At 37.4% G+C, this 13,336-nt stretch overlaps 1 protein-coding gene across 1 annotated transcript in view; it reads left to right on the top strand.

Moving 5' to 3' along the window:
- The first annotated feature begins 516 nt into the window (after positions 1–516).
- The window catches only part of LOC139936371 (probable protein phosphatase 2C T23F11.1), a 27,501-nt gene continuing 14,681 nt past the window's right edge, over positions 517–13,336 (top strand). Inside the window, exons 1-2 of the mRNA XM_071931181.1 lie at positions 517–661; positions 9,844–9,955. Of these exons, the coding sequence (XP_071787282.1) occupies positions 9,853–9,955 (103 nt within the window). The 5' untranslated portion in view covers positions 517–661; positions 9,844–9,852. The remainder of the gene's footprint in view (positions 662–9,843; positions 9,956–13,336) is intronic.

Below are 13,336 nucleotides of genomic sequence, written 5' to 3'. Positions count from 1 at the left end.
TGTGGTCCGTAGTACATGCGTGTGTACACCTAGGGTACACATGAAGTACATACATGCACATGTACCTGTGTGTACATGTCGTGTATGTAATTAACATAAGAGCGAGGGCAGTACAGACTTAATAGTTGATGTAAAAAGTAACGACAAAAGCATTCACATTGGATGGACATTTTCAAGGGCTTTCCTCTCGTACAAAATGTAGTGCTATGGGGAGTTTCAAGGCGAGGCTAGAGGCCAGGGAGTGGACCCCGACACACCCCCCAAAATTTGGGGCCAGCGCGTGGTGATAAATGGAGAAAAATAACATCTCAAACAAGCAAGATAAGATAACTATCTGAAACTTTTGAGGAATATTAAAGACGATGTTAAACACAATGATGTTTGAACTTTTATTTTTGTTTTGTATTGTAGTTATGTCCAGAAACTGTAAAAAGTGAGGGGGCGTGGCAGAATTAAACCAATCAATGTTACTCGTAGAGGGCGCTGTATAAGCCCACCGTTAAAAAATACCATGTGGTCCGTAGTACATGCGTGTACACATACAGTGTGCACATGAAGTACATACATGTACATATGTACATGTCGTATATAATTAACGCAAGAGAAGCGAGGGGAGACTGAATGGTTGATGTAAAAAGTAACGACAAAAGCAATTCACCAGGTAAGAAAAGTAACTAAAATCAAATCATTAATTTAGTAACAATATAGTGCTATGATTAACTTCTTTGATATTGAACTTTTAGTCTGATTTTTGGACGACTATTTGACGTTGTATTTCCTTCTTCTGCGTACATCGTGTGATGTGAATGTGATGGATGAGCTCCTGATGCTGATGGCATGTCGATTGGCACACAGTGGTGTAACACTGTGTATGTATGTCCGTTATATGCACAGAGAACACGTTGCCTTGGATTGGACGGGTTGGTCTATAAAAAGCGTTTGTAACCGGTTTTTTTAATAAAATGCATATGGTTGGAAAGATGTTTTAAAAGTAGAATACAAAATTACAATGATCTACACAAGTTTGCCTCGAAATTGCGGGGTTTTCCTTTTTTTGTGCGAACTGACACGGTCATGACGGTCGGCCATTTTATGGGAGTCAAATCTGACTCCCATAAATGGCCGACCGTGTTAGTCTACGAGGTAAAAAGAAAACAGTGCAATTTCGAGGCATTTGTGTGGCTTATTGTATTCTACTTTTACATTATCTTTCTACCCATATGCAATTCATAAAAAACAGTTACAAACGCTTTTCAAAGACCAACTTGACCGATCCAAGGCAGCGTGTTCCTTTGAGCAGATCACTATATTTTAGTGCTCTGCTCTAGCTCTGTGCATATATAAGATGGGGATGGATTTGATACAACGCACGAACACACTGTGAAATAAACGATGTGTATACGGGTGGGTCATGCGGTGTGATCGCACACACCACGCACAGGGTATACAGGTGGGTTTACAGCGGCGCCTTTTCGGAGTGAATAATGCGACTGCCTTGAGCAAGGCTACTTTCTATCTAGTACAAAGTAGCATTGTTATACTTTTTATAAATTATAGCAAAATAAATGTTTTCCAAATAAATTAAAATTTTACATCAAATTAAATTAAAGGTCTCCTGACCTCAGGCATGCCTCAGTCAGGAGAAATTCATTGGTGCAAACGCCACTGTCATGATATAGCATAGGTGCTTTCAATTAGTTTTGCCTTCCAAAAGACAATTAACACCCTAAAAAGATTGTTAAAAAGTAAGACCCCCGCACTGTTTAATTTTTAAGCTTGGCGTCCTATCCCTTAGCCTTGACGCGCACTCAAAAGTTCAAAAATGAGATTTTACCGAGAACTTGGTTGAATTAAAAAAAACGTAGATTCCATGCGCGAGCAAAACCCAACTTATCTTACTTTAAAATGGGCAAGGATTTTACTGATATATTGAAGGTTTGACAAAATATACCCTGCTGTTTTCTTCAACGATTCAGACAGAGAAAAAAGCACTACGATCTTTCTGAACCTCTCTCTGTCAATAGATGGCAATATTTTTTCAATTGGAAGTCAAGAGAGGGCAATATTACTGAAAACGGTGACCCGATTTATTTGTCAAATAAGTTCGAAAATGTCCTTTTTTTTAAAAGGATTATGAAAGAAGAGAGTTTTATTGACCTACAGGAGTAATTTGAAGCTCGGACAGTATGTAAGGTCGAAGCAACATCAATTTGAAAAAACTTTTTTTTTTGTGCAGCCAGAATATAATAGGAAATGTCAACATCGCGCTACCTCTAACAATGCTACTAGCACTCTTCAGTCTGTAAAAACCAGCAGTAGTGTAGTCTTGTTCGTTGTATGTAGAGATCATGATTTGATGGACTTGGCTGGCTGTTTTCAAAACCACAGCTTTTTGGGACTCACTGCCACGGGGCACTGTACTCCTCTTTAGTTTAATTTTATTCTAAATTTTTCAGACTGGGTAACTGTAAGTGGGTCTAATAAGCTTTTTTAGGTTTCATTTTGGAAAAGTTTCATTATGGCACCACCATTTTTTCATTTGGTATGAAAAAGTATCTAATTTACCTCAATGAGTGAGTCATCCCTTTTTGTAAAAATAAGTGAAAAAGTGGTGGCCCCTTACGGAAAGTTATCCACGGACTACTCTGTTTTTCCACTAATTTTTACCGAAAAGAATATGTCATTTGAGTCAATTAGATTAAATACATTTAATGAAAAAGTGGCGGTAGGATTATCCTACAGGATACGGAAATGTTTCCATCTGTTAACATTTGATAGCTCTCTTTTAAAAGTTCTTATCATATGGTGGTGAGTTTCAGTACAGTATGACACAGATGATATGTCTGCGGCAGCATTACCCTTTTGTACTTCCAAATTTATATTTGTTGGCCAGCCTAAAGATTAACATTTATATAACTGCTGTTTTGGAACTATTATACTATGCACTGTGCAATGTATAATCCATAAGAACGTCTTTAAATTGAAGCTCTAAACAGTTTACATGTATGAACTGCTTGAAATGTCACATTGGGTACATTATATTTTTTTACACTGTGTATAAAAACAGAAAAGTTCATAAATTTATCTTTTATTAAAACCATCTTTGTCTTGTTGACATTTGTTTTGACCTTACTGACTCACGCTTGACTTTAATTCTAGAGACTTGATTGATAAATTGACAGGAAGGTCACATATATGTGGATTTAAAAAAAAGGCCTAATGTTTTGTGAAGAGATGTGTGGATTTTTTACATTGATTTTCTCACACCCCCTCCCTTCCCAATGATTTGATGTAATGTATTTGTCAAGATTTCCTCAAAACTTTGGTATAAATTTATAGTATCAACAAATTATGAGCACAACTTGACAGCTTGATAAATGTTTGTAAATGAGCTCTATATGTATACGTTTTTAAACACATTGTAACCTTAACGTATCAAGTGATTACCTCCATCAGAATTGTCAGTTCGCTAACTGTATTGTGCACTGCCAAATTACAACCAGTGCTGAATCAGTTGCATATGACAGAGGAGATATTCAATGTTAAATTCACACGTACACCTATCAGCATTTGCTTTATGCCTACAGTTTACAATTGCTGTGTACACAATGTGTCTGCACTTTGTCCTGACTGTTACTGACCTTAACATTTTAACAAAAGGACAACAGAGTTAAAACCTTGTAAGTGGAGTACCTAATCCAAACTTTACTGAGTGTTGCGCACGTTTAGCTCTTTAGGGGAAAATAGACATCATGTAAATAGGCCTAACTGACTTTGGAGAAAATTTAGACCTCTATGCATACAGAGAACACTATAATAACATAGTATTATAAATATTTATAAGATATCAAATAACAAAGCCAAAGTTGTTTTTAAAATTGTATTTCAGAACATAAATTAAGTTCATCTAAAGCTGACTAGTAAATTTTTAATAAATTGAACTGAACTTTTTACAACACATAAAATATGCACACACTGTGGACACCTTTTCTTTTTACTTTTAATATTTGAACATTAAAGTAATCAAAGCCAATCTATTGTTAGTACAGAACAATTACCAAAACAGACAACATAACATGAGAGTAAGAAATTGTGCTCAATACATCCAATACTGTAGGTTGACAGTAAGCTAGTTGACAGGTAAAGTAAAGACACTGCAGTCCTGCTAGCACAGTAGTAGAGACCTTCTCATTCTTAACAGCTGGTATTATCAGTATCCTGGGAGGAGGAAGCATAGCTTATTTAATTAGATTACTCTGGTAACAGATATTGTCAAACAGAACACTGGCTGCTCACAACTCCATTCATTGTTTAGGAATTGTCATATCATTTTCTTACTACATGTAAATTCTAGACATACAATTTTTAGAAGTGGACAAATTTTGTTGAAAAGGAGGTGGGGTGTACATTTACCATACTTTTATTGTTGATAACATTCACTCAGTTTGCAGTTTTATATTTTTCCATATTCCACGAGTGTGCGTGCACAAAATGCAATTTTAATTTGGTCACACCATGGAGCTATGCAAGGTTCATATAAAAATGTGTACGAATATATAGTGTACAGAAATCATGTATCCTCTGGTGTAGATTATTGAAGTTGCACCAAACCATAGAGGGACTTACTAAATGTCTGATTCATAAACATATTATACAAGCCAAATAAATGACCTTTAACAGCAAGCATCAGTGTAGTAGGCCCATATGGTCCAACAGGGAGAATTAGAGTCAAGGTCGGAATCTCTGATCAGGACATCAAAAGACCTGTCACACACAGAGATAATAACATCTATGATCGATAAATGATTTAGTGCAACAGAAGCTGAACTCTAATAATGGGAATGGCAGTTCCATTGTATTAGAATCCATCAGCATTATCAATATTTGATTGGATGTACTACAGCTGAAGTTGAATGCAATTGTGTCTTACTCTGTTTCTTTTGTGTGTTTGTTTGATACCTTGATTGATGCCTTTGTAGTGAATATTTGTTTTGTAATTGGATAGAAATCACCACACAAGTACATGTATTAGTACAAATGGTTCTCTTCAAACCTCAATGCAGTTTTACATTTTGTTACACAGTTGGAAAAAGGAAAGGTTTTAAAAGGTTTTAAAACCTTATAAAACGTACACAACTGTTCATGGATGGACTACCGTTTTAAATGACATTTTTAATTTCAAATATTAACAATACTCCACAACAAGTTTACATATTTTTTTTACTTAGTTTATTTTAATGTTGTTCATGTGATGAAATTGTACTTAATTACTTACTGAGGTGATGTAGTTTTTGAGAAATGAGTAAAACAATTTCATGAAAATACGTTATTAAAATAATTTTCGTCTCATGAGACGAAAATTATTTTTGTGACAATGTTTTACTCATTTCCCAAAAAATACAGCACCTCAGCGCGTAATATTTTCAGGGAAGCTTTCTACTATCATTATCTTCAAACTGTGTAAGTTTAGTGTAATTCTGTGGACATTGTGTTTTTTGTCCTACAAAAGTTACATAGACCCTTTAAAGCCATTATACACTTTCGGAACAGAAAAAAAAAAAAGTTCACAGATTTACAAATAACTTACAGGGTTTACAGAAGGTAATGGTGAAAGACTTCTCTTGAAATATTATTCCATGAAATGCTTTACTTTTTGAGAAAACATTAATTAACAATTATCAATTCTCGGTAGTGAGAATTACGGATTTATTTTAAACATATGTCATGACACGGCGAAACGTGCGGAAACAAGGGTGGGTTTTCCCGTTATTTTCTCCCGACTCCGATGACCGATTGAGCCTAAATTTTCACAGGTTTGTTATTTTATATATATTGTTGTGATACACGAAGTGTGGGGCTTTGAACAATACTGTTTACCGAAAGTGTCCAATGGCTTTAAGAGCTTTTAACAATTTTGTTCAATAAATATACTTATTGTAAAGACGCTGTGTTTGTTAGTAGACTTCAAAGTACATGTACAATGTACATTTTGTAATGTGTACACATATCAAACAGGAATAGATCTGCACTTGAGCATTCCACGCATGCATGAAAATCATAACAGATGCCAAACTTATTAAAAAACTGACAGCGAATCTTCCCAATGTTCACATAGTCCTCTCTATTGCTGCAATATGATACATGGTACAGTTTGCACTGTACACTGCAGGCTGGATAGGAACTGAGTCAAGTTTGCCTCTTTCATTCTGTACTTAGATCATGTAGAATATACGTACGCATACATGCTGTACGCAAACGTGTTGTAGATGTTGTAATGTAGAATGTACATTCGTGCTGTAGATGACGTAAGGTAGAATGTACGTATGCATACGTGCTGTATGTACATGTATGTAGATGATGTAGAATATTAATACGCACATGTGCTGTAGATGATGTAACGTAGAATATACATGTATGCACTGACATAGATGATGTAATGTAGAATTCAATGTACATTTCGTACAAATATACCGTGTACAATGTGCATTAAGTGCTGTAGATGATCTCGGACAAATCCACTGAATTCATCGGAATAGGTTTTTCTTTGTCAAAATAGTGTCCTTTTTTCACACACATCTTTCTTTGACATCCAATTATTAGTGTTGTGTGACCAGCATATTTGACTGTTGAAGTGCTTTGCATGTGTTAAACAGTGGTTATTGGATTGGTTTGAAGATAGCTGTTTTTAATTGAATAGCACGATCCTTGAGTACATGATGTGCATTGCAATTGCATTCCAGTGTCACAGTACTTTCTTATTATGGCCTGACAATAACTTACTTGCCATTTGACAGGTGGATTGGAACCTTTTTTTGAGGTCTGAAATATTTATTACTCATAGAAATGTTTGATGGTCTTCTTCACTTTGAAAAGCCATCTGTTCATAAATCTTGGGACATTGCCCAAGAGTTTTCCCATTGCAGCAGTTACAAACATACATGACATAGTGAAGATGCAAGGTCTGCAATATCTAACATGGGCTGCTTTTAATGCCATAATTTAACATCTATTGTGTCGTTGCGGTGCCCGCTGCCGGAACATCTAGGATTCAAACTTCCTCTAGCTGCCGGGCGGCCTCGGTGGTATGGTTGGTAGGACACTGCTCTAGAATTGCAAGGGTCGTGGGTTCGAATCCCACTCGAGTAACATGCCCGTGATATGTTTTTACAGGACTTGGAGAAGTACTGAGTATACACTCAGTGCTAACACACACATCGGTGTATGGGTAAAAAACCAAAAATTTAATATTCTTTATCCCGATGCAAATTTAACATCTATTGTAATGCCATAATTAATAACTGCATAATTTATTTTCCTTTCACAGGCTTTGTAATGTCATCAGCTTTATGGCACAGAATAATTAGAGTGGTGACACTTCCTTGCATGGACAATTATTCTACAAAATAAATGATGTGTACGTAGTGCCTTCATACAATGAAACCCTTAATTTTGATCATCATCATCAATTTATGCAACTTACAGGCAGTTTCTCAAATTGGTTATTAAGATGAGAGCCTGATAGAAGAACTAAAATTGATAATGATAAAGACAATAATGAGTCAGGCCCACACAGTAATGGCAATACTTTCTAATAAGAAGTTGTCGTGGCCAAAGACTAGGAAACTAATCAATGTGTTAACTTGCACAAATTATGATGTGCCTTAGGGTCATTATTGGTAATACATGTGTACCGTATAAATACTTTATGTAAGTTTACATACAAAAGTATCTCTGAGCTCTTGTGCTTATTGGTTCCCTGGGAAGGGTTAGCGATAAAAAACAAAGACAAAGATAACCAAATGCTGAAGGATTCCCAAGACGTTAGAGAGCTCGTCAAGTTGGTTAAACCATGCCGTAAGAGGTTAATACTATTACGAATCATTGCAAGGGTACAAACCCAATCCCAGGTCTCGTAATGACCCCTGCCACCCACAGCAATTGCCGTGGTGCCCTGTGCAAGATTCCTGTACAAAATTACATTTTACTCATAGAAGTGCCCCTCATCATAGGGACATGATGCAGGGGCGTCAATCCGTCTTGAAGTGTGGGGGGGACATAACATTTACGGCGTGGGGTCCGGGGCCCGCTTTAGGGCCCCGGCATTTGTTTTAGCCCGTAGATGCTCTCTGGTGCAATTTAGTGAATCTGAGGGGTGATGTTCCCCCTCTCAGATGTTGGAATTAAATGCCTATTTCAAGCTATGATGCACCTATTCTTGCTATCATGGTTATTGTACCTAAAAAGCAACTCAATTTTAGCTTCGTTATATCAATATTGTTTCTGCATTCTAATGCTCAGACGGCGTTTCATCCCTATCATCACCAGACACAAATTTTATGGGGCTAATCTGTCAGAATGGAACAGAACATCTGTAAAGTGTGAGCAGCAGTACAGAACCTTTTGGGTGGACAGCATCTTCAAGTGCGGACCTATGAACCAAGTTTTAGGGGTTAAACCTGTCGAAGAGTGGGCTTACGAGTGCAAAACCTTTACGGCATGGGTCCGGGCCCGCTTAAGGGCCCGGGAAAATTTTGCATTCTAGATGCTCTGTGGTGCAATCTTAGGCCAATAAGAGGCATACAGAACGGAAGAGAACATCTGTAAAATGTGAGCAGCAGTATAGAACCTTTTGGGTGGACAGCATCTTCAAGTACGGATCTATGAACCAAGTTTATGGGGAAAATCTGTCAAAGAGTGAGCTCACGAGTGCGAAACCTTTACGGCATGGGTCCGGGCCCGCTTAAGGGCCCGGATTTTGTTTGCATTCTAGATGCTCTGTGGTGCAATCTAATAGGCCAATAAGAGGCATACAGAACGGAACAGAACATCTGTAAAAATGTGAGCAGCAGTAGAACCTTTTGGGTTGACAGCATCTTCAAGTACGGATCTATGAACCAAGTTTTAGGGGAAAATACTGTCAAATAGTGAGCACGTGAGTGGGAAACCTTTACAGCATGGGTCCGGGCCCGCTCAAGGGCCCGGGAAAATTTTGTGTTTTTAGATGCTCTGTGGTGCAATCTTTAGGCCATTTAGCGGCCAAATGGCAAACGAAACAGAACAATGAGCTGTGTGAATATTTGTGTTCCAGTGCTCCACAGTTCCTCAGTGCAAAACACGATTTTCATGATAAAGTGATAAAGGTGGTCAAACGACACGGGGAACATTGATACTGTGTCCCCCACCCTTCGAAAATGGGGTGGGGTGGGGTGGGGTGGGGTCGAGTACACGTCCCTTCCACTCTTTCAAGGGGGAGGTGCAAATCTGTCAACGATGGAGCATGCGTGTGAGAAGCCTTTACGGCTCGGGGTGCGGGCCCGATTAAGGGCCCGGGAAAATTTTGCATTTTAGATGCTGTGATGCAATCTATAGGGCCAATTTTGAGGGGGGATATTGTGTCATCCTTTGCCCACAGGATTAATGCCCATATAGGGACACAGGGTTTCGTCTTACACAGTGCAAAACTTGGGCTTCATGATAAAGGTGGTCAAAAAGGTGGGGGGGGGGGACATTTGATATTGTGTCCCCCACCCTCCAAAAGGTGGGGGGGACATGTCCCCCTGTCCCCCCCCCCCCCCCCCCTGATTGACGCCCATGACATGATGTGCCCCCTTCAAGAACAAAGTTCAAGGCCTGTAATCCAATATCGATTTTCTGACGTCTTGGGCCAAGACTATTGAAGAGGGGGTGAAGCTTTTCTAAAGGTTGTCTCACTCTGTTATTGATCTCCAACAAAATTTGTGGTTTCAAGTCTTTATTTTTTATTCCGTATAATATTTGTTTAGATATTAGTTGAACAAATTTATGTATCTGAGCTAATTGTTCACTATGTTATTTGTCCAACAGATTGTTGGGATGGGGCAGACATTATCGGAGCCCGTAACAGCCAAGGAGACATCAGCATGTGAGAACCACATGTTCAAGGTTGGGTCATCTTGTATGCAAGGATGGAGAATCAGTATCCTTTGAAGCAATTCTTAATAACATTCTTAAAGACCACTGCCTCCTTATCTCCTAGACACAGTTAGGAAAAAGGATATTATTTGTGTATTTATAAGTGAAAGCAAAATGAAGTAAATTCAAGTTACTATTTCATCTTATCACAGCATGCAATAGAAATATAACATATTCCTTTGTGCCGGTAACTCCTTGAGACGGGCTACGTCCCGTAGCTTAAGATCTCAAGGGTCTTTCGTAGGATCCTATCATCCCTGTTCCCCAAAAGCGCCACCTTATGTAATAGATCTACCCATACACTTGTCTCGTTTTCATGTAGATGTTTCCCCAATGCTTTCCTAATGGTACCAAATGCTCCAACCACCACAGGGACTACGTTTACTTTCACCTGCCAAATTTTAGTTCCTTGGCTTGGTCTGAATAATCAAACTTCAAAAATTGGTTGGTGCTCTATATTTTTGTTGGGACATTTGAAAATGTGTCTAAAGTAAAATTGAAGGGCACCATGTTTTTATGATCTTCATTGGAAACAAAAACATGGTGTGTTTGTGTTTGTAAGATGGGACATTATGTATTCTCTAATAATTGCCTGTTCTTCATTTAAGACAATTAATTTCATGTGTCCTTACAAACTTTTGGGTTTATTTTGATATAGAGGTCTGAGTACAAGACAGAATAAACTTTTCTTATTTAATATAGAAATGATGACTCTGCTGGTATTTTTAACAGATATTTGGATCCATATTTTCAGTGAAACTTAGATATAACTGTTTCAGTAAGTAAACCACTGGACTTTTAACATTGCATTTCCTGCTCATAACAGTCATTAGATTATGTATCATATTTTTAAGGTAACATAATCAGTTGTTACTTTTTAGTCACGTTTTGTTTTATATGACCAGATCCAATTTCCAAGCTCTTTTTTGAAGCATGGTGACGTCCTAAGCTTCTAAACATAGCCTCAACCATATGAGCCATGTGTTAAACATAAACAATAATTGCAAGCAGTTGGTCAGAGAGTACGAGGAGAAAATATTCCTGTAGAATTCAGAGAATGATTTTATTCCCTGTAAACTCTGATGGACTCAGGAGATTATTTTCATAGTAACCACATGGTGTTCTTGCACAAAAACCTTTCAGCAATACAATCCTAATGGAATTGACATTTTCTCAGGTTTCTTGCATGTTTTGAAAGATAATAAACATTTTGTAATTTTTTTTCTGGCGTTCTTCATGCCGTCCTTTTACAGAATTGTAATTGTCTGAGTTACAACAATTACTAACACATGTATCGTGTTGGGAAACGGCATGTTTAGTTTATCAACGACAATGATGAAAACCTACTTGAGGTGGAAGGGGTTCCATTGTTTTAAATATTGAACTAAAGATTAATATCACTTTGTTCTTAAAGCAGAAAGATGTTAAAGACCATATGCCTATTATTGGAGGCATGATGTTCTTCCTACTTTAGTTTGATTTACGGTTTATTTTGCCCTTGGAAAAAAAATCAGGAAAATTGTGATTAATAGCCTGAAATGTCTATTGAAAGCCCACACCTTGTGCACATGTAGGTCGGCTTTTGTACTTGATAAAATTGTCCTACTTTTTCGAAGGACCAAATATCATGCCTGATATTGATAAAAGTCAAATTGAAACGGATTTTTTTTCTGTGAATGAAGCAGATCCTCAGACATGGCATAAAACATGCAAAATTATAATCCAGAATTTTTAATGAAACGTTTTGGGCAAGGGAATGCAATTTTCTTTTCATTTTGCTTGCTCAAATGCAGTGACACATTTTCTACATTCACTCAGATAATAAGGTTTCCCTTTAGTTTGTTTTAAAACAATTACAAATTACATGTAATGTCGAATATGCCCAATTATTCACACAAAGCTTTTAGCCTACACAATGCATTATGCTCAAAGACACAAATCAGAAATCGAGCATTGTTAATGTTTGTGGTCATTTGTGGTTAATGCACACAAATTAATAAGTGTTCCTTCCTCCATGATACAAAACTGTTTGTACTCATGAATTGAATATGTTTCACACGTGTAGATAGAGATATTACACACAGATGCATAACGTAGTGTTATGTGTATGCACTTGAATATAATTTGATGAAATCCAGGGTAATGAAGGTGACTCATGTAATATAGAGTGTACTGTATATGCTGTCCTTACTCTATGTGTATACATAGTACTTTACCATGTGGTACAATGTACATGTTCATATGTACATGTCAAACGTATCCTACACTATCGTGTCACTACTGTTTCACTACAAATGTACCCACTGTGGTGATTATAAAAATAACTAATGCACCAAAAACTGCAGCTACACAAAGTTATACTCCAGGAAGAATTTTCAGTAAGGAATCAAACGATAGGCCTAGGCCTTTTACTGATTGTTTACTTGTCTTCTACTTCCCTCCTTTGATTTTGTCCTTTGTGTTTTCAACCTCTTGTGATCAAATCAGCCTCTTCCATCCACCCCCCCCCCCCTGTTTTTAATCATTTTTTTACCGCTTGCTTTTTCTCCCTCTCTATCTCTTCTTGTGTTTCCACTTGACTGCTGAACACTTGTAAACATGTCTATATGCGTGTTGGATTCTCATTATTTTAGCCTTGTACGATCGAAGCGCCAAGATATTTTCGCATAAATTTTGTTCACTTCAAAGTAATGTTTTGCTTTCAAAATGGGTGCAACGTGAACATTTGATGGTGCATGCTTTTAAGCATTGAGAAGGAACTGTATAAACATGTACAGCTAGTACTTGAAGAGAGTTCACGATCCATAAAGAAATGTGATTCCTTTCACTTAAGGCCATCCTGGCTCTGACCCTTCTGTAATTCCATCCCATCAGTGACGGACTGATAAAAATCCTATCTCTCAACTCAAGTCTCAACTGGAGTTGCTTATCCTACATGCTTACTGTACTTACTAACGCTTTGGTTTCTTACTAAATGTTTCTCTGTTTCCTGATTAATGGCATTACCACATTAACAGTAATCAATGTCCTGAAGCTGGACACACTGGTTGGAATGAGGAGTGTCACAAATCATTGTAGGGCATTATATAAACAAGCAAGCTCCTCTAAAAATAATGCAAGAACTACCTCTGTTGTAAATTGCAAGATATTCATCAGCATGTGTCTGACCATGGTCTGACATAATCAACACATTTATTTTCTAAAAGGTGAATGCAATTAAATTTACATGCACCTGGACTATACACTGGGATTGTATCCAAGATCACCTTGAGTGTGTTCATAAATAAGCAGAACACAACGGTGTGTAGTTCCATAAACAGGAGCACATCTGCAGGGTTCAATCCCGTTGCTCACAAATTAGGATGTGTCCATTTTTCCCCCTTGT

This window comes from Asterias amurensis, chromosome 4, assembly GCF_032118995.1.
Source record: "Asterias amurensis chromosome 4, ASM3211899v1".
Classification (NCBI taxonomy): domain Eukaryota; kingdom Metazoa; phylum Echinodermata; class Asteroidea; order Forcipulatida; family Asteriidae; genus Asterias; species Asterias amurensis.
The sequence above is the reverse complement of the archived record's forward strand: the minus strand, read 5'-3'. Positions and strand labels throughout refer to the sequence as shown.